The 20,652-nt window shown below is 36.4% G+C and overlaps 1 protein-coding gene across 1 annotated transcript in view; it reads right to left on the bottom strand.

Moving 5' to 3' along the window:
- LOC107288285 (Kv channel-interacting protein 1) overlaps window positions 1-19,150 on the bottom strand; it is a 24,401-nt gene extending 5,251 nt beyond the window's left edge. The window contains 7 exon segments of the mRNA XM_029284316.1: window positions 4,309-4,371; window positions 4,564-4,668; window positions 8,772-8,879; window positions 9,599-9,669; window positions 9,981-10,050; window positions 16,891-16,911; window positions 19,037-19,150. Coding sequence (XP_029140149.1) covers window positions 4,309-4,371; window positions 4,564-4,668; window positions 8,772-8,879; window positions 9,599-9,669; window positions 9,981-10,050; window positions 16,891-16,911; window positions 19,037-19,138 — 540 coding nt within the window. The 5' untranslated portion in view covers window positions 19,139-19,150.
- Between the last annotated feature and the right edge of the window lie 1,502 nt (window positions 19,151-20,652).

Genomic DNA, 20,652 nt, shown 5'->3' with positions numbered 1-20,652 from the left:
GGGAGGGCCTTCTCTGTGGGTGCCCCCACCCTCTGGAACGAACTACCCCCCGAGATCCGGATGATTCCGGATCTCCTTACTTTCCGCCGCGCCCTCAAGACATGGCTTTTCCAGCAAGCGGGCCTGGCCTAGGGAGGATTTTAAATTGGGTTTTTAAATCGGGTTTTTTAAGAATAATTTTAACTGCACAACTTTAAATATTGGTTTAATTTGGTTTTATCTCGTGGGGGTTGTCAATATGTCTATGTTTTTAAATATGTTGTGAGCCGCCCTGAGTCCCGTTGGGAGAAGGGCGGGATATAAATCAAAATAAATAAATAAATAAATAAATAAATAAATAATGCTTGTTTATTTTGCTTGCCTCAAGGCCTGTTTCCTGGAGATAAGGAAATGTGATTATAAAACTGAATGGATATACTGTACAAGTTTAATCTGCTGGTTTCTGTACAACTACTTTGCTCTTGTTTGGGGTTTGGGTTTAAGTAAAATAGACTCAAATTTGAATTTATTGTGGTAGGAACTAATAGATTTATTATAAATGCTACATTTCTCTTTCTGACAAAATTCCTTCTCATACTGGGTATAAATTGGAATTGTTTTTCTCAAATGATAATACAAGAAATCAGAAAAGGAAGGAAGGGAAAAAAAAACCTGCCCATGTCTGCTTGGTATTCTAATGAGACAAGGGAGGTTTAACCTAACATTAAAGAACCAGTTGCAGAGACTGAAACCAAGCCTGAAAAATAGGAAGTCTCTCACGGACAATGTCTAAGTAAAGGGAAATGTGATCTGTCTTGTAAGAAGAGCTGGTCACACTTGTTGACTTTTTCTTTTTTTCCTTTTTAAACTTAAGCACACATGCATCTTTTCTTTTTTTTAAGTTAAGTATACATGCATTCACACTTAGCTGCAGCAAACTGGGGTAACTCTATCCTTCTGTACTTTGGAGTACAGAAAAGATAACTTTATCCTACTTAAAAAGAAGAAGAGGATGACTAGCAGAAAGTAATGCATTCAGTTATAATGGTGATAGGTGCACCGTTGGAATTCCTGAAAGACCAAGGGTAGGGACAGCTCATCAAGGAGAAAATCTATCTGTGTGGCTGCTAGGGGTTGAACATGACTCGATGGCATGCAATCAATCAAGCATGATAACTTGAGTACAATATTGTGTGTCAATAGACTACTATGTGATAGTTGCCCACAGCTACAGGAGAGAATCTGGATGCTGTGATCAAGACAGCGAACCCAGATGATTCTTTTTAAAAGGAACAATGGAAAGAGAATTTCCTCTTCTGAAGGAAAGTAGAAAATGAAGAATTTTTATTTTGTTCCCACTCTTTCTGAACTGAGTAAATTAAAGGGGACCAGATGTTTTACTATTGTCTTGTCTGTTGTGCTAAATGGGGGAACTAAAATGATATTAATTTATTGCCATCATAATAGTGAATAAGGTGACCTGAAGATAAGCAAATTTGATTTTACAAGCTAATTATAACTACTGAAATTAAAATAAACATCAGATTAAATTGTCTACTGGGAACGTAACTGAGATGTACAAGCAAATGCTTTTAATAAAAAATATGAGGGTCCTCGTCACAGGACCGCAAAGGAAGACCTAAGCTTCTATGTCCCACTCAAAAAGTCCCCACTTTACTTTACATATAAATAATAATAATAATAATAATAATAATAATAATAATAATAATAATAATAATAATAAAGTTGGAAGGGACCTTGGAGGTCATCGAGTCCAACCCCCTGCTCAGGCATTTTTATTACATATGTATTGTCATTATATTTATGGTATTTTGTTACATACTTTTGTATTCTAACAAGTATTTTAAGCTTGAAGAGTTATTTGAAAAACAGTGTTTATATACAATGTTTAATTAGATCTGTAAGGCCCAGCAAAGTAACTGATCATCAAGTATTATTCTGATAAACAATTATTGGAAGAAAAATAAAATAAAATATATGCTATGTATTTAATGAGGTTTAGCTCTGTTTTAATGAAGGAGAATGCAGAGTGATCTCCTAAGGGAATATTAGAAATCTCTATTGATGCAAGTTATACTTAAAAGGATTTTAAAGGCCTATCAAAATCTATTATGTAGCCACTGGAGGAATGAAGGAGTTGTTAGGAAGCAGATGGATTACAATTTTCAATTTTTAATGAAATTCTAAATATAGTTCCCTCTCTTATTTCACCCCTTTCAGTTATAGTTTGATAATATCTATAGTCTTTTCTACATATAAAGACAGAAAGACAATGGCTTTCTGAAATATACAGTACTCCTCACCAAATAACTGCTTTGTTCAGCACCTGTTCAAACTTACAATGGTGCTGACTCTCCCTTGAACTGCAACCATTGTAGCATCCCCACAGTTTCATAACAGCAATTTAGGTGCTTTGCAACTACTGCACGTTTACAATGGTTGAAGCATCCTGGGGTCACCTGTTGCTATTTGCAACCTTCACAACTAGATTCCAATAGGCAAAGCCAATGGGGAAGCAAAGCAGGAAACCACAAGTCACAGTCACATGACATCAACTTAATGATTCATAGTGATTTCCTCCAGTCCCTATTGCGGTTGGTAAGCAAGGATCACCTATACTAGAAGTAATTTTTAGGGCAAATCCCTCCATGTTTAATTTTTAAAAAGCCACTAGAATAAAGGATTTTTTTAAAAAAAAAAGACTGGGAGAGATTATAAACAGAATGTTTCTTTAAGCCTTCATTCTTTTCTTTTCAAGATGTTAGTGTATGTATTTTGTTTATTGTGTAGCAATGATGACCCCCTCCTTCTCCAATGAATAAAACAAATTGAATTCACTGAAATTAGAATTGGGAAGAAATAAACAGACCATTTGGCTTGTGTTTTTTTCCAATGAATTTCATACACCAGTTAATTATCTCGATTCGTCTCAACTATCTCAATATATTTTTCCACACCACACAATCAGAGTCAGGGATAGTGTTATCACTTAATGACTGACAATTACCTTTGTGAATGTAGGTATCCTACATCATAAACACAACAAGAATATTGTGCCAATCAGTTGAATTTTTTTGTGGCAAAAACCTTTGGGCGTGAGATTTTAACCCTTGTGGAGGCAGAAAAGGAAGTACTGACATTTGCTCTTAATAATTACTTTTTCATTTATATATTCCAGCTTTCCCAAACTTTGCAATACCTCCACTGCCTATTGTGGATTTGGGCAGGCACAGACCCCCAAAAGAAATTTTGAAAATGCTCCTGCCTTGCCTGTATGGTCCAAATCTATCCTGCTTTTCCGGCCAAGCTGCATAAGCTTTGCATGACCAAATCCAGGAACAAAGCCCAGACTGTGTTTTGAGAGTGAGCTTGCTTTGTCTACCTGAGCTTGATAAGGATTTATATCAATTGCATATAACTCCGGGTGGGGGAATCAGGTGGATGGAAGAATGGGGGGACCTGACCTGCTATGAGAATCCTCTACTTGATAGGATTCTTGGGAAAACTCAAAGTATTTGGATAATAGTGTGGGGAGGGGTGTTTACTTTAACAGATTTTGTTTACTTTTTTTGAATGAAATATTCATGCATTTGACCATTTCTGTACTGAGCTCTACTTAGAATGGGACTCCCAAGATAAATTGGTTCTGCTTTCCAAAAGAAGCCCCTGTCTCAACTTCTCTCAGTCCTATTCTGTATTGCTAAGCCCTACCATGCTCAGTGTAATTTGTTTCCTTATCAGGACCTTTATGCAATAGTCTTAGAGAAGTTAGAATCTTCCTTGTGTTTACTTTCAATTTCACAATTTATTGTGTTGCTTTGACTTCCTTCATTCTTTTCTCTTTGTACATCTTCTTATCTGTGCAAATTGTGCAAATTTCAATCCTGTGCAACCCTCTATTTACACTTCGACTTCTCTATTTTTTTCCTATAAGCGGAATGGGTCATATAGTTTTAAGTTCTCAGAACCCCTTTGGACCTTTTGCAAGACCACAAAGACCTGCCTGTTTCTGCAGGCACCGGGGCCAAGATATTAGATACAAAGGCTCTGGCATAGGTATATGGACATAGGGGTTTATGGACATGGCCTGAGATTTTCATGGGAAGCCTCAACTTGAGGAGGAGGGATGAATTGATTATATTTTTATCCTCTTTGTCACTCAAAGTTTCAGTGGATAGGTGAGTGACTTTGTAAAGTTGATTAATAAATAAAAATAAATACATTGGAATGATGTGAAATAGTGGATGAAGCATATCAAGATGATTTCTTGACTAGTTTTAGTGTAGAAGGAAGGAAGTCTGACCTTACCTCCTGACATGACTCAATAAACTCATCCAAAGTTACAATGCCGTCTTTGTTTTTGTCCATTTTCTGTAAAGAAAAAGAAAGAGAAACGGAAACACTTTGACTTTGTATTGGTCTTGAAGCATAATACAGAAATGCTGCAGAAGCTTGGAAGCTTAGAGCATAGCTCTAAGTTCTTCAGATGTCTACAGACTGTATTCTCCAAATATAAAATGATTAAAAATATAAATTTTCAATGTAGGAACACACGAATATTACCTGGAAAAATACTTCTACATGTTGTCTTGGAGCATCTTCCTTCAGCACTGGGTAAGTATACTTGCCCATCATGTCATAAATTGCTTTTACTATGTCCATCATTTCCTGAAATTGTGACAATTAAAACACAAGGATGATCTCAAATAAGAATATTTTTCAAATATGTGGCAATGACACCCTAGAAATCTTTTTTTTTCTTTTGAGTGCTGATTTTCCACAACAAAACAATACTGACATGGCAATATTCCCTGTTAGGGGGGCTGTAGTTTAAAGCTGCACGCTGACTAAAAACATAAGGGGCTCATGTTATTCACCAGAGCACCAGAGGGCAGGCAAGAAACAATGGTTAGAAACTGATCAAAGAGAGAAACAATTAAAGAGAAACTTCCTGGCAGTGAGGACAATTAACCAGTGGAACAGCTTGCCTCCAGAAATTGTGGGCACTCCATCACTGGAGATTTTTAAGAAGAGACTAGACAGTCACTTGTCTGAGATGGTATAGGTTTTTCTGCTTGAGCAAGGGGCTGGACTAGAAGACCTCCAAGGTCCCTTCCAGCTCTATTTTGTTCTGTTCTGTTCAATATAACACAGAATTATTTCAATTAAAAGGTTTATTAAGTTCATGGCTATGATATAGACATTTTCAAATGAAAGTTTAAAACATAAATGCAAAATAATATATATGTATTGTATTATGAATACCTATGTTTTGGTTCTTTCATTAGAAAATGTCTACTTAGGAACTTTGAATTCGATAAACCTTTCTACCCAAAACAAAATTTGTTCAGCATGCCCAGAGTTGGTGCTATGTTTAGCCTTGTTAGAGATCTTGTAAGGCACATGTTGAACATTACTTGCATCTGCAAGACCATGGATTAGATTTCTGATAAATATGTTTATAGAGCAGTATACTGAATTGTTATTTGTAAATTAGATTCAGATATTTTTGTCAGCAGCTTATATCCAATGACAATTTTGCATTAGCAAAACCCATTTCTCTTTATCCAAGATGGGTCTTCCTATCTCCTTACAGTTATAGAGTGTTTCTTCAGTTCTGAAGACCAATTTTTTAATTGGCACCTTAGGCTGTAGTTAATAAAGAAATTATTCATTCATGCAAAGCCATCACTGGATATTACCAATCAATCTCATCAATACAGTACAGTCAACAATTATATGTACATAAGAAAATGTCAGTTGTGCTGGATGCAACCCTTTGTTTGTCTCACATATGTAAAGCAATAAGACGGCTAAGTGCTTTTACTCCACCAAAAGTAAAAAATCTTGCAGCACATTAAAAGCTAACACATCTATTATGACATAAACTTAAAGGACTTGCTGTTTACTTTATCACATACTTTATTTGATCCTATCTATCAAATACATACCTTAATAAACTTGTTAATCCCAAAGGTGTTGCTGCAAAACTCTAGTACAACTCTCTGGAAAAATATCTTCATGTATTTTACTAACTTGTTTTGTGCGTATGCTAACTGAACCAATGAGCTAATAGGCAATTGTGAATTTCTTGGTGAGCTTGGTTGTTTGCTTGCAAACATTTCATTTCCCAAATAGGTAATAGGTAATATTATCAGTGTGAATAAGGATGGGTTTTTTTGTCTGTTTATGCATAGTAGCTTATGAGGTAATGGTGGAGTTGTAGTTTGCTCCTTGGTTAGATTTGATTAGATTATAGTTTTTTGCCCAGTTGTTTGTCTGATGCTGATTCCTGCTTCTAGGTGTTACTATACATTCTTTAAAAAGTATTTTTGAAAGGAAATTAAAATGTTTTAATTTAATTGTTAAAATATTTTAATTTTTCTGCAAAAATGAAAACAGTATTGTATGTACTATATGATCCAGGCTAGTTCTTGAATAAAGTTCTAGCTTTCGTTCATTTTCCCTTGGAAAACATAACATACCCTTCAGAATCTCAATAGAACATAGAATAATAGAGTTGGAAGGGACCTTGGAGGTCTTCTAGTCCTGTTCGAGCAGGTGACCCTATACCATTTCAGACAAATGGTTGTCCAGTCTCTTTTTGAAAGCCTCTAGTGATGGACAACCCACAACTTCTGAAAGCAAACGGTTCCATTGGTTGATTGCTCTCAGCATTAGAAAAATTCTCCTTAGTTTCTCAGTTCTCAGTTTCTCTTAGTTTCTTAGTTTCTCAGTTCTAATCTAATTAAGTTGGGAATAAGTCTCACTTGGATTAGAACTGGACTAATATATGAAGAGACTCTGCTGTTATTCCCTGTCACAAAATTCAACCCAGTTATTGGATGAATCTGATGTTTGCCTGTTCCATTTCAAAGAACAGCACAGATATTCCTTGCAAACATTTCCTGGCATAGTGTGTGGCTCAAAAGATATAATGAGCTTGTGTAATTTATTGAACATATTGAAGGAAGTTGTTGCCATGTAAATCTGTAAAGGGCTAAAATGGCCAAGTTGACATATGGTGCTTTGTGCATTGCAAATTTATCTGTGAGATTATTACTGCAGCCATAAATGCACTATGTACTTCTCTCTTTGTATTCATGTTTTTCCAAAGAAATGATTTGCTGAGATGCAAGACAGACATTCTGTTCTTCCAAAAAGCTTTGTCTGGGACAAGGCACCCAGCAACCAGAGTGCTTTCTGCTCTGCTATGTTGTTATTGTTTTTGAAGCATACACTACTCAATTCCATGCAATGTCTCAATTCCTCTTAATTTTGTTAATATCTATATAAATGTGTTTCTGGACAAAGATGTGTGATCTGGACAAAGTTAAAATGCCTCTCTTCAATTAATTGCAGTTAAAGGTTTACTATTTATTGCGCATCATGTTTTGGGTACATAAACCCCAGTAGCAGAGATGAGAAGCCTTCTCCAGGGTTTATCTCCAGCATCCCTAATTTCTATGTTGAATGGAAGGTCCGTATTGCTCTTCCACTTTTGAATGCTGATAGAGTTGATTGTTTTTATAAGGATTAAGACTTCTAGAAGGTGCCAATATGAGTTAGATGGTGAAAGAGAAAGAAGGAGAGAGACCACACTGTAACAACACATAATTGGAATTCTGATAACTCATCCCATCTCACCTCATATCATATCATCATCTCTACTCAACTCAACTCAACTCTTTTTAATTGCATGGATAGAAATAAAAGCCCCTCTAGACAATCTCTTGTCAACATGGGAAGACTGATGATAATACAGACACTACAGTATTTGTAAGTATGGCCTAAAAACCCTGAGCAAGGCTATCGTGTGATCTCTCTCCTTCTTTCTCTTTCACCGTCTATCTCAGTGGTTCTCAACCTTTTTAATGCCGCGACCCCCAACCGGTCGTAAGTCGAGGACTAAACCGGTTGTAAGTCGAGGACTAAACCGGTCGTAAGTCAAGGACTACCCAACTGGTCGTAAGTTGAGGACTTTCCCTGCCCGGGAGCGCCGCTCATGCGTGGTTCCGCCCCCTGCGCCGGCCGAGGCGTAGCTGGCAAGCGGCAGAGACAGAGCAGGCCGACCACCAGCTGGCCCAGCTCAAGGGAGGTAAGGCACCCGCCGGAAAAGGGGAAAAAATGGCGGATAGCCTTGCTTGGCGACCCCCATGAAATGGTCGATCGACCCAAAATGGGGTCACAACCCATAGGTTGAGAACCGCTGGTCTATCTCATATTGGCACCTTCCAGTTATCGTAATCCTTATAAAACCAATTTTAAAAAATCTTGTATGCTGAAAGCTATGGCACTATCTTTATTGTTTTATTAATGAATTCCAGAAAAAATAGATACTTGCTTGTAATATTTCCTTCCCTGCTCGTTTTAAGCATTAAGTGGTTTTCTCAGCTAGTCCTGAACTAAAGCAACATGGGAAGCAAGATCAGTCTCAGGGTAAAAACAGAATTCCTCCTTGTAGCAAGGCAGATTTAGCTCCAACAGGGTGTGGGAAAAAAGCTTAATGCCCTTTGTCTATATGTATCTAACAGTTATTCTATATTTTGTACAGCAGATGTTTGACATGTTTGACAAGATGGTTAGAAGTGCATAGATACTGATAATTTATATATACTAAAAGCTCATTCATTATTCATTTTTTTAGAAAGATTTAATCCAGAGCTAGTAATAGAAAACTTTACAGTGGGTAGGTTGATGCCAATCCTGAATTGCATTTTGCAGGTTTAATCAGCAGCCCAAACCCTGGAGAGTACTATAAACCATCTTACCTCCTTGTTTATATAGCCATCTTTATTTATGTCATAGAGATTAAATGTCCATCGTAGTTTTTCATGAACTGTTCCTCTCAAAAGAATGGAGAGCGCCATCACAAAATCCTGTAAATCCAGGAATACAAATTCAAATCTGATTTAACTGAATACTAATTTGCTTTACTCAAATGAAAATGCTTTCTCTGAGCTTTCGATTGAGCAACATTTGCAAATGATGCTTTATTAGAACCAAGATCTCATATAAAAATGTTCAGTTATACTTAACAATTCCTTTGTAAATTCAAAGGTCAGGACAGTAAGATTCAGGCTCTACCTAGATGCAACTTTTCCAAAACAGCTGAAAGAATGGGAAGTCAGATGATTATATTATTAAATTTTTTATATTATTAAATCTATTAAATGGTAGAAAGTGGAAGAAAACGTGCCATATTTTAGGCATGCTTAAGAAGCCTATGATAGGCATTGAATCAGGTATGAATAAATATTTAGATATGAGTTATCCATTTTAGAATTCATAGCTTTACTGATTAAATCAACTATCCCAAACATTTGCATTGTAAAATATTGATACAATAGGGTAAAAACCCAAAAGCCCATTCATATGCATGACTTCCATTCATTTTGTATAGGAAATAACTTATTAAAGAGATCATAATGACCTCATGTAGGTGTATGCACACAGAGATTTGCACAGATTTGCACATAAGCACACAAAGTAAGGCTTATTGCTCATACTAAGGACAAATGGGCATTCTATCAGCAATTAAAATGTGGTATTTGGTACAATCACGTGAAGATTATTAAAACACTTATGATTTCTTTACCTCAAACTTCACAGATCCATTTTGCGCTGTATCAAATGCATTAAAAAGATAATGGGCATACATACTAGCATCTGAAAAACACAAATCAAGTGAAGATTATATTATTAAAATAATGAAAATAAACATAGGCAGAGCTGGACTGAATATCGTCTGGGTTCATTTTTGATTCTGAGAACCAGGATATGAAAGAGTATAGATAACAGATTCTCATTTTCCATTGTGCATAGCATAGGTAATTTATTTGTGGTTTCCTTCTTTCTCAGTTCTCATACTTCTCTTTCAAAAAACTATAGATGGAGAAAATGTATCTTCGGTTCTGTCTAACTCATGAGTTCTATATTTTAAGCTAGCTATTCTCAAAAAAAGAAATGTTGTCACTCACCACCATGAGGGAAAAACTGTGCATAGATCTGTTTGAATGTTTCTTCATTAACAGCTCCACTAGGGCATTCCTATGGGGAAAACAAGGAGTAAAGCTGTTGCTTTTTATTTACAATATCACCTGGTGCCCAGTACATTCTTACTATCATATTTCTGACCATTGAGTGCTATATGCTTAGAACAAGAAACTCTCTTACAGCAGTTTTAATCAATACTTTCCCCTCTTTACTCAATAAGCAATTTCTTTTGCCATTACCATGCAGTGAAAATCAAGTTTCAGTCAACATCTTTGCTCTCTTGAAGGGGGTGCAAAAATCCATTTTGCCACCTGGAACAAAGACCTGCGGAGATCATTCTGAGCTGGATCCCCTCAGGCAATTAATTTCATTTGATCCCTACAAAAAAGGAACTGCAGAATCAAAGCTAATTAGAGAACAATTGATTGTCTGAAGAGACACAGCTGTTTTGCAATTTACCTGTAGGTAAAACTGCCTATAAATGTGCAGCATAACTGTTGACAAGATTCTGATCTCATCTATAGGGGGGAGGGTGACTGTTACTTGTATTAGCACTGCTGGCTGTTGGAAACCAAAGCGGAGCTACTGAGATAAACAAAAAGACTCTCCCATGCTGTTAACCAGATTTAGGCTGTGGCTATGCCTTCTGGTCCTAGCTACAGCAGTTATGTTCACCTCTGTTACCTTGCTTGCTCACTGAGAGATTGGAAATAACTGATCATTAAACTAGAATACTTTTGACACTCATTTGTTGTTGTTCCTCTCTGCATCATCCTGGTGCTATTGCCACATTCCCAGACAGATCAGCCTTAAGGCAAACCCCAAAGCTTTCGATTTCTACTTAGTGAAATATCTGGAAATGCAAATTTCTGAAGAAAATATGTGTTTGAGTTTAGATATTTAAATTTCTTTGGGGCAGAAGAGGCTTAGCCAAAAGAGAACAAAATGAACAAATGAGAATTAAAGTAATTCCTCACAAAGCAGGCATCACTGAAGTGCTAAGGAGCATTAGGTTTTGAAGGAGCAAATGAGTTCAATCCCACTGAGGGTAAGCAAAATTAAGCCCTATTGGTTTTATTGGGAAGCTTTAAAATACCTTTAAGCAGGATAAATTAGCAAATGCTCCTTAGAACAGTAACAAAAGGAGAAAAAAATTACTTTGCACTGAAAACATTTCCTAGCACCTTTGACTTTTCTCTGTCAGAAGGACCCAACTGGCACAGACCTCTGGGGAAGAAATGGTAAAATGAAGATGGCTCTGTTTTTAGTGGAACTGATGACTGTGGTAAAATGAAGAGTTAAAATAGACAGTGTTTAAATGATGACATGGAAGAGGAACATGATATGGAAGTTTTACTGAATAAGATTGAGACTGATCTAAAAGTGGATTTAAAAATTATAAGCAACAAAAATGATATGGCAAAAGAAGCTACACTAGTTATACAAATGAAACCAGCTTTTGTATTAATTAAAAGGGATATATAAACAACAAATATCAAGAGTGGCTTGATCCTAAAAATCCTAAAGAATTTTCTGAGAAGAGACACAGAAGAAATTAAAAGAAATAAAGTTTTAGAACATTATTAGAAGGGATTAAAGATTAAGATGGCTAAAAGTAAAAGGAAGGAATATAAAGTTGTTTTATTTGATCAAGGTCAAAATAAATATGTTGTTATCTCTAGTAACCTTTAATGTACTTTTGCTGACTGGGACTGAATGAGATTTTAAAAATATGTACGTAGATAAGAGATGACATATGGGAAGTTGACTGACCAATCACATTCAACATGTAGTCGTCAATGGAACTGCATCTACAAGGAGGGAAGGATGCAGTGGGGCACCCTGAGGCTCTGTTTTAGGCCCAGTACTCTTCAACATCTTCATCAATGTTTTGGATAATGGATAGATGGGGAAGTCATTAAATTTGCAGATGACACCAAGCTGGCAGGAATACCCAACACTCCAGAAGATAGGTTTAATATACAGAAGGATCTTGACAGACTTGAACATTGGGCACTATCTAACAAAATGAAATTCAATGGTGAAAAAAGTAAGGTTCTACATTTAGGCAAGAAAAACCAAATGTACAGGTACAGTATAGGTGGTACCTCGCTCAGTAGTAGTAACTGCGAAAGGAATCTTGGAGACATAGTGGACAATCACTTTAATATGAGCCAGCAGTGTGCTGCAGCTGCCAAAAAAGCCAACAAAGTTCTAGGCTGCATTAACAGAAAGGTAGAATCAAGATCACATGAGGTGTTAATACCATTTTATAACACTCTGGTAAGGCCACACTTGGAATACTGCATCCAGTTTTGGTCACCACGATGTAAAAAAGATGTTGAGACCCTAGAAAGAGTGCAGAGAAGGGCAACAAAGATGATTAGGGGGCTGGAGGCTAAAACATAAAGAACGGTTGCTGGAATTGGGTATGTCTAGTTTAATGAAGAGAAAAACTAGGGGTGACTTGATAGCAGTGTTCCAATATCTCAGGGCTGCCACAAAGAAGAGGGAATCAAGCTATTCTCCAAAGCACCTGAAGGCAGGACAAGAAGCAATGGAAGGAAACTAATCAAGGAGAGAAGCAACCTAGAACTAAGGGGAAATTTCCTGACAGTTAGAACAATTAATCAGTGGAACAACCTGCCTCCAGAAGTTGCGAATTCTCCAATACTGGAAGTTTTTAAGAAGAGACTAGAAAGCCATTTGTTTAAAATGGTATAGGGCTTCCTGCCTGAGCAGGGGGTTGGACTAGATGACCTCCAAGGTCCCTTCCAACTTTATTATTATTATTATTATTATTATTATTATTATTATTATTATTATTATTATTATTATTATTATTATTATTATTATTATTTCTTTTTGTTACTCTAACGTATTCATTTTTATCTTTTTAATTGTAAGGGTTAATAAAATTACTATTACAAAATGGCCCAGCTGGCTGCCATCTAAAGAAAAGGAATTGGGACATTAAGGAGTAAGTTATAAAAGAGACATTTATTTTTTTGTATTTATAGATCAGAAATCTATTATGAATATGTACAGATGAACACAAGAGTCCCTCTCAATTGATAGGCTTTTATGATACCAATGTTGCAATAATTTGTGAAAAATGACAAAGAAAAGTGGAAGAAGTCATGAGAGATCATGGAGGATTACATGCGGAAAATGGTTATAAGTCTGGAAGTCTTATAAAATTCTATGCTTGAAGCAGGTCGACTCCACCTTCCGTCCTTCTGAGGTGGGTAAAATGAGGACCTAGATTGCAGGGGGCAATATGCTGACTCTATAAACTGCTTAGAGAAGGCTGAAAAGAACTGTGAAGTGGTATATAAGTCTAAGTGCTTAAGACATTTCTTAAAACATTTTTCTCTCAGGGCTTTCCCCCACTTTTCAAAATTATGGAGAATCCCCAAAGAGGCTTTGTTCATATAATTATATCTTTCAATAGATATACCATAGTATATGGTAATTCTTACCATAGTAAAAATTAAAATTGATGCATTCGCTGCCACTACCACTTCTCTCAGTTGTTTATTGGGATTTTAATATTAAATTATTATTTAGCTTAGCCTGGTAAATAATGTTGATTTGTGGACCCCTCAGAGGCCTGGGGGGGTCCTAAGATCACCCTCTAAGAAAAACATGCCCTACTGAGCCGTGGTGGCACAGTGGTTAGAATCAGTGGTGGGATTCAAATATGGAACAACCGGTTCTCTGTGCGGATGCCTCTTCCGGAAGTCCATTCTGGGTCTGGGCAACAAAAAATTAGCTACCAGTTCTGCCAAAGTGATGCGAACTGGCTGAATCCCACCACTGATTAGAATGCAGTATTGCAGGCTAATTCTGCCAACTGCCAGCAGTTCAATCTTGACCACCTCAAGATCAACTCAACCTTCCATCCTTCTGAGATCGGTAAAATGAGGGCCCAGATTATTAGGAGGGGGGGCAATCTGCTGACTCTGTAAACTGTTTAGAGAGGGCTGTAAAGCACAATGAATCGGTATATAAGTCTAAGTGCTATTGCCATTGCTGTGCGCTTGAACTTATTAAATGTTACATTTGACTTTATGCGGACCTATTATCAGTTTCAAGGACTATTCCATTCAGTTCTGATTTACAAGTAAAGAACTATTTTAAAAAAGAAAACTGAAGACATTGAAACAGTCCCTCAACAGTCAGCCTCCAAACAAATTAGACTAAACAGACATATAGATGATCTGGTGTCACAGTGCCTACCAAATTGTTTGGTATTTCTATGTAAAATATAGTATGCTTTCAAATGCATCTACTAGTTCCAATTCATTTATACTTAAATGGTCACAATTTTGTTTCACAAGAATCAAGAATGCTCAAGAGATCTCATTAGCAATAGAGATAATAACTTAATACAGCTAAATCTTCAGACTTATTCCTTGGGAAATCAAGCAGGTATGCCCCTTAATGTAATTTCTGTTGGAGTAACCTAACTATGACAAAACTAGTTAATTAAGGATTTTGATGAATATTCTGTCTGGTTAATTATGCACAATCCTTTAAACTATATAAGTAGACATTTGTGCATATCAGGATTAATTGGGGTATTCCGATGCTCTTTTACAATTCTATAAACCGAGAATTTTCACAGTTAGGATATGAAACTTTATGAGAAAATAACAAGTTACTTTTTAATCCTTTTTTCTTAAATATTCAGAAGCTAGCTTAAATTTTCTTGAGTTTCTCTGCCAAAGTGTCATTAAAAAAATATCAGTGCATTTTTATACTATGCAACAGTATACCATCATATAATCGCTTTTTTTTGTAAACCCATTTTTATAAATAACCTACATATCAAGATCTTCTACATTTCAATGCAAGGAAGAGTGAGCCTTCAATGAAGACCAGGGTGAATCAGTCAAGCACTCTCAACACTAACAACCATGTTCTGAGTTGATATAGGTCCTCAATATTCTTGACCCTTGTGACTCACACCTTGAATTAGAGTCTTGCCTTCCTAATCCATGTGGAGACATAGAAAAGTGCTCAGTTGTATAGAGAAAAATTGGGCATAGCCAGGATAATTCATATCAGCCTGATACTGAAATCAGAAATGATCGTGTCAGCTATGCTCAGAGTTTCCAGAATTTAAGGTCTCTGCCAAGAGCAAACTAATATTAAAAGTTTTGGAGATTCAAATCCACCAATGTTCTGTCTTATTAATACCTTATGACATACTGACTCCAAGGAGATGATAGATTTATTTGTTAGATTTTTATCCTGCCTTTATTACTTTGGAAATCAAGATTTAATATTATGTTCCATACTCCATATATACCATTCTGTCTGCTCTTTGTCTGAGACTGTGCTAATCTGAGTTCACTTGTATCTGCCTTTTGTCCTAGCTGCACACGCACAGAGTCCATGCTGTTGACTGTCCTCTGTGCGTGTGCAGCTAGGACAAAAGGCAGATACAAGTGAACTCAGATTAGCACTGTCTCAGACAAAGAGCAGGCAGAACGATATATATGGAGTATGGAACATAATATTAAATCTTGATTTCCAAAGTAATAAAGGCAGGATAAAAATCTAACAAATAAATAAATCTATCATCTCCTTGGAGTCAGTATATCATAAGGTATTAATAAGACAGAACGTTGGTGGATTTGAATTTCCAAAAATGTAGTTAGCTAGACCAGGTTTTCCCTGACACTATCAGGTATTCCCCTGAATACTTCTCCTTACTGTTGCCAGAAGGAATAAAACTTGCTTCATCACTTTTTATCAGACGGGATTCCCACTTTCAGTAACACTTACATGAACACACCCAACACAGCTTCCAACATTCCAGGACAGCCCAGACTTGCATATTTGAGACTTAGTTTTTTTAATTTTCAACTGTGCTCCACCCAGTGCTTGATATATTGTCCTTGCTATGAGCCATTTTTGGAAGATAAAGAGTGCCTTCCTCTAGCTGCCAGGAGGCACTTGGATTGTATCTGTACCTAAATGTTTGCCTCTTATGCTACTAAATATCTGCCTCCAACCTGGGAGGCCAAGGACAAATAACACAACAGTATGGGGCATTCCACATTATAGTAAATGTATAAAAACGTATCATGGCTTTTGGTAGACATAAACGCATAACCTAACACCCAGTGCTGTGACCCTGGGGTGGAAATGGTCAGCAGAAAGCAAATAGACACCAATGATTATGGTGTGTGTTGATACCATCAGAAAGGTGTGAAAAGTTAGCAGTACAGTCAATCAAAGCACTCCAGAGGAAATGGCACTGTCTGAGGAGTGGGCTTGCTCAGGGCTCTCTTTTGCAGTCTGCCAGTAAGTATTTATAAGTACACTTCATTGTTTCTATTTCTCAAATACCTTGGTTTTGCTTTTAGTTAGGGTTTTCCTCACAATGATAAATATATACTTAGGGCACCAATCAATCTAGGATTCTCACTTGAGGCTCAAGTGGATGATCACTTGGCAATGAGCCAGCATTGTGCAGCAGCAGCCAAAAAAGCTAATACAATCCTGGGTTGTATAAACAGAGGCATAGAATCAAAATCACGTGAAGTATTAGTACCGCTTTATAAAACCCTAGTAAGACCACACTTGGAATACTGCAGCCAATTTTGGTCACCATATCACAAAAAAGATGCTGAGAGTTTTGAAAAAATTCAGAGAAGATCAATTAAGATGATTAAAGGCTGGGAGACTAAAACATCTGAAGAACAGCTGCAGGACTTGGGTTTGGCTAGTTTAAAGAAAAGAAGAAACAGGGGTGACATGATAGCAGTATTCCAGTATTTGAGGGGCTGATACAAAGAAGAGGGGGTCAAATTATTCTCCAAAGCACGAGAGGGCAGGACAAGAAACAATGGTTGGAAACTGATCAAAGAGAGAAGCAACCTGGAATTAAAGAGAAACTTCCTGACAGTGAGGACAATCAACCAGTGGAATAGCTTGCCTTCAGAAATTGTGAGTGCTCCATCCCTGGAGATTTTTAAGAAGAGACTAGACAGTCACTTGTCTGAAATGGTATAGGTTCTCTTGCTTGAGCAAGGGGTTGGACTAGAAGATCTCCAAGGACCCTTCCAGCTTCTATTCTATTCTATTCTATTCTATTCTATTCTAGTCTAGTCTAGTCTAGTCTAGTCTAGTCTAGTCTAGTCTAGTCTAGTCTAGTCTATTTCTCACATATTATATAAGTATCTAGCTCTCTGGAGAAGGCTATAATTACTGGGAAAGGTGGAAGGAAAGAGAAGAGGCTGTCCAACACTAAGTTGGGTGGACTCAGTTACAGTGGCAATGAGTACACCATTGGAAATGCTGAAGGACCAGGTTAGGGACAGATCATCATGGAGAAAATCTATTCATGGGGTTGCTTGGAATTGGAAATGAATTGATGGCATGTAAACATCATGAGGAACTAAGAGAAGATGAGGGGGCACCACGGATTCCCCCCCCTTAGCTATCATGTCCTTAATTCTTTCATTGACACACTCAGCTTTAGTTTTCAGCCCTTAATGGGTCTTAATGTTTTGTCATTTAAGCAATGGAAGGATTGAGGGATACCACTGTGTGCTGTGCTTAGGGCATCAGTTGGCCTTAATCCAGCCCTGGCCAAGGACACTCTAAGTTTTACATTTTTTGTTACATGAACATTGCCAATTTCTTAAAGATAATAATAGTTCAATAATAATCTATCTAATACATGCAGATATTCATTCAAGTTTTCAAATTCTGTTCTAGCAAATAAAAGCAATTTTCTGGCCAATTTCTATTTAAAAATGTTGAATTGTATAAGGATGTAACTGGTTTGCTGTACACAAAGATCTGGATCTATCCTGACACTGAAAAGCTTTGGCAAATTGATTGAGATGAAACATAGCAAAATACATCTCCCTTAGAAATATTGGAATCAGGATGAGTAATGAAGCAAAGACTTTACTACCACACATCTTATCAAAAACTAATGCTATGAAACATTTTGCTTTTTATGAAATTAATGTATTTCATGAATGATACTTATGATTCATTGCTGAAGTAGAAATTTTATCTGCTAGTCATATGTTTCTTTGCAATCTCAACAGTCTTGCGCTATTGAGCACAGTTATAGCTCCCCAAACTGTAGAATTTTAGACTAAGATAAATTACAACATATATATGCATTTTATTGTTCCTTAATCTGGCTCTCTCCATTTGAATCCACTACATTAATAATATACACAGTGAAAGCCATACAATTGTACCTTCTGAATACGTTTTGAAAAATTGTGGCAGAATCAAGTTATTAATTAGTGTGAGTCTTTTAAATATGCAGCTTGAACAGTAAGCTATCACTATGGAGAGCGATAGCTCACTGTTCAAGCTGCATATTAAAAAGACTCACATTAATTAATAATGGAAAGTAGGATTTGGGGAAGGAAGGAAGGAAGGAAGGAAGGAAGGAGAAATTTAATATTTTATCTTTGAAATAGTCACATTGTGCCATCTGCCTCCCACCTCCCAAGAAAAAAAGCAGCTTCATAATACTATGGAAGGAAAAGAGAACTTCAGTGAAAATCAGAGCTTACAAATACTTATTTTGGTAAGTAATTCATTCTGTTATTGTCAAACAATTGGAACAGATATGTCTAACTCCTCAGCAATTAATTTTAAATGCGAGGATTTTTTTTTTAAAGATATGAACTGAATGGGATATGACCACAATTGGGAAATACAAAATATTTCCAGGATATCCAAAAGCAATAATGGACTGTCCCAAATCTAATTTGACACAATGAAGAAACAATGCTTGGCTGAAATTGCCAGGTTACAGAGCTATTAACTCATCCATTTCACACGTGAGAAAACTACAACACAGGCTACATTTAACAGGTGAGCTGCATGTTTTCAGCCTGGCATCCTTTTGAATGTATCTTTATGACATTAAAAATAAGCACAATAGCCTTTTATCTGTCTGATCTTAGATCTAAAGAAGGACTTAAGAAAAACTTTTTTTCCTGTTCTGATTTACTGATCAGTTCATAATAAGTACATTTTACCATCTTACATTTTTGAATCCTCTGTAAAGCACTTGAAGTTCCTTCTTTGTGAAATTGGTTTGTGCCTCAAGTTGTTCTAATCCTTCTGGTCGATGACATACTGTTGTCATTTCCAATTCATCTTCAATTTTATCTAAAACAAGGATACAGTTTGATTTGGAACACCATACTGTTTGAGAAGTAGTGGAAGGAATTAAATGAGGACCAATTAACTTGGACATAATTACATATTAAGCTGTACACCCATGCAGTTCCATTTAACATAAAAATCAACACCAAGAAACGCGCACATCACACATTTCTTTGTAAGAGTTCTTATCACACAAACTATTATTGTTCCACTCATTATTGCACTCCTGTTGTGATACTCTGTTCCTTAATAACATTAAGATGTTTCAAATTCAACCAGAAGAGTCCCAAGTTCACGCTCACTAATTTGAAAAGATTTTCCAACATGCAGAGATTTTCTTTTAGAACAACATCACAAATTGCAGGTAGAACAAGGACCCAACGTGCTTAAAACATAGTAGACAAGAAGTTGTGAAATCCCCCTCTAACACACTAATACGGCAATGTGTATTGATTAACAGATATAAATTACTTCCACACAATATATTTAAGATTTAGAACAAACAATTATTACATTTAGCAGGCATGGAGAAGACATTCTAATTAATACAGTGTTATCAAAGACCACTGTAATTTCCCTGGAATTATTGCCCCCAATATATGCCTTTTTTTCTGCTAAGTGAAGAAATAACAAAGAGGTAATAAGTTCCTAAAATGTATAGGTTGTAAAATAAGTATATCTTGCCTGTGTTATAGAACAGCTTCCCCAAAAGAAGCTACATTAGCCTTGATGTTATTTTTGCTGTCAGTTTTGCTGTCAGGATAAGTCAGTGCTTATCCTGAGGATGTATGTTTGTATTGTTAGTTGTTCTTAATTTTTATATTGTTTGTATTTTGTTGATGCTTTATGATTATACGTTGTTCATTTCTTTTATATATTGTCTAGGGTCACATGCCTGCAGTGGCGTAGAAAACTAACTAAATAAATATTTCTTTAAAGTAAGAAGCAGTGACACCATGGAGAACATTTCTTTTCCCCAAAGTCTTGCTTTTCCGTTTAATAATTGAGCACTGTTACTAATCACATATATCTTGTCCATAGATGGAATAGTATCCTCCTAAAGAAAATGAAAAGAGAGCAGTTTCAATGTAATTAGATATTGCCCTCTATGTTTCTAAGTATGTTAGAAGTTTGCATTCAGCTTGGGGACTTTTAGCAAAGTGCCTCATTGCATTCTATGGCCATATATAATTCTTCACTTGGAAATGAGAAAGGATGAAAATGAAAAGCAAATATTTTAGAAGCTCTGAAGTTGACTTCATTATATGAATATGTAGATCAATATCACAATCAGAATAGAATCTGGAAGGGACCTTGGAGGTGTTCTAGTCCAGCCACCCGCTCAAGCAGGAGCCCCTATATCATTTCAGACAAGTGACTGTCCAGTCTCTTCTTAAAAACCACCAGTGATGAAGTCCTACAACTTCTGATGGCAAGCTGTTCCACTGGTTAATTGTTGTCACTATTAGGAGGTTTCTCCTTAGTTCTAGGTTG

This window comes from Protobothrops mucrosquamatus, unplaced genomic scaffold (genome assembly GCF_001527695.2).
Source record: "Protobothrops mucrosquamatus isolate PMUCROS unplaced genomic scaffold, P.Mucros_1.0 scaffold517, whole genome shotgun sequence".
NCBI lineage: Eukaryota > Metazoa > Chordata > Lepidosauria > Squamata > Viperidae > Protobothrops > Protobothrops mucrosquamatus.
The sequence above is the reverse complement of the archived record's forward strand: the minus strand, read 5'-3'. Positions and strand labels throughout refer to the sequence as shown.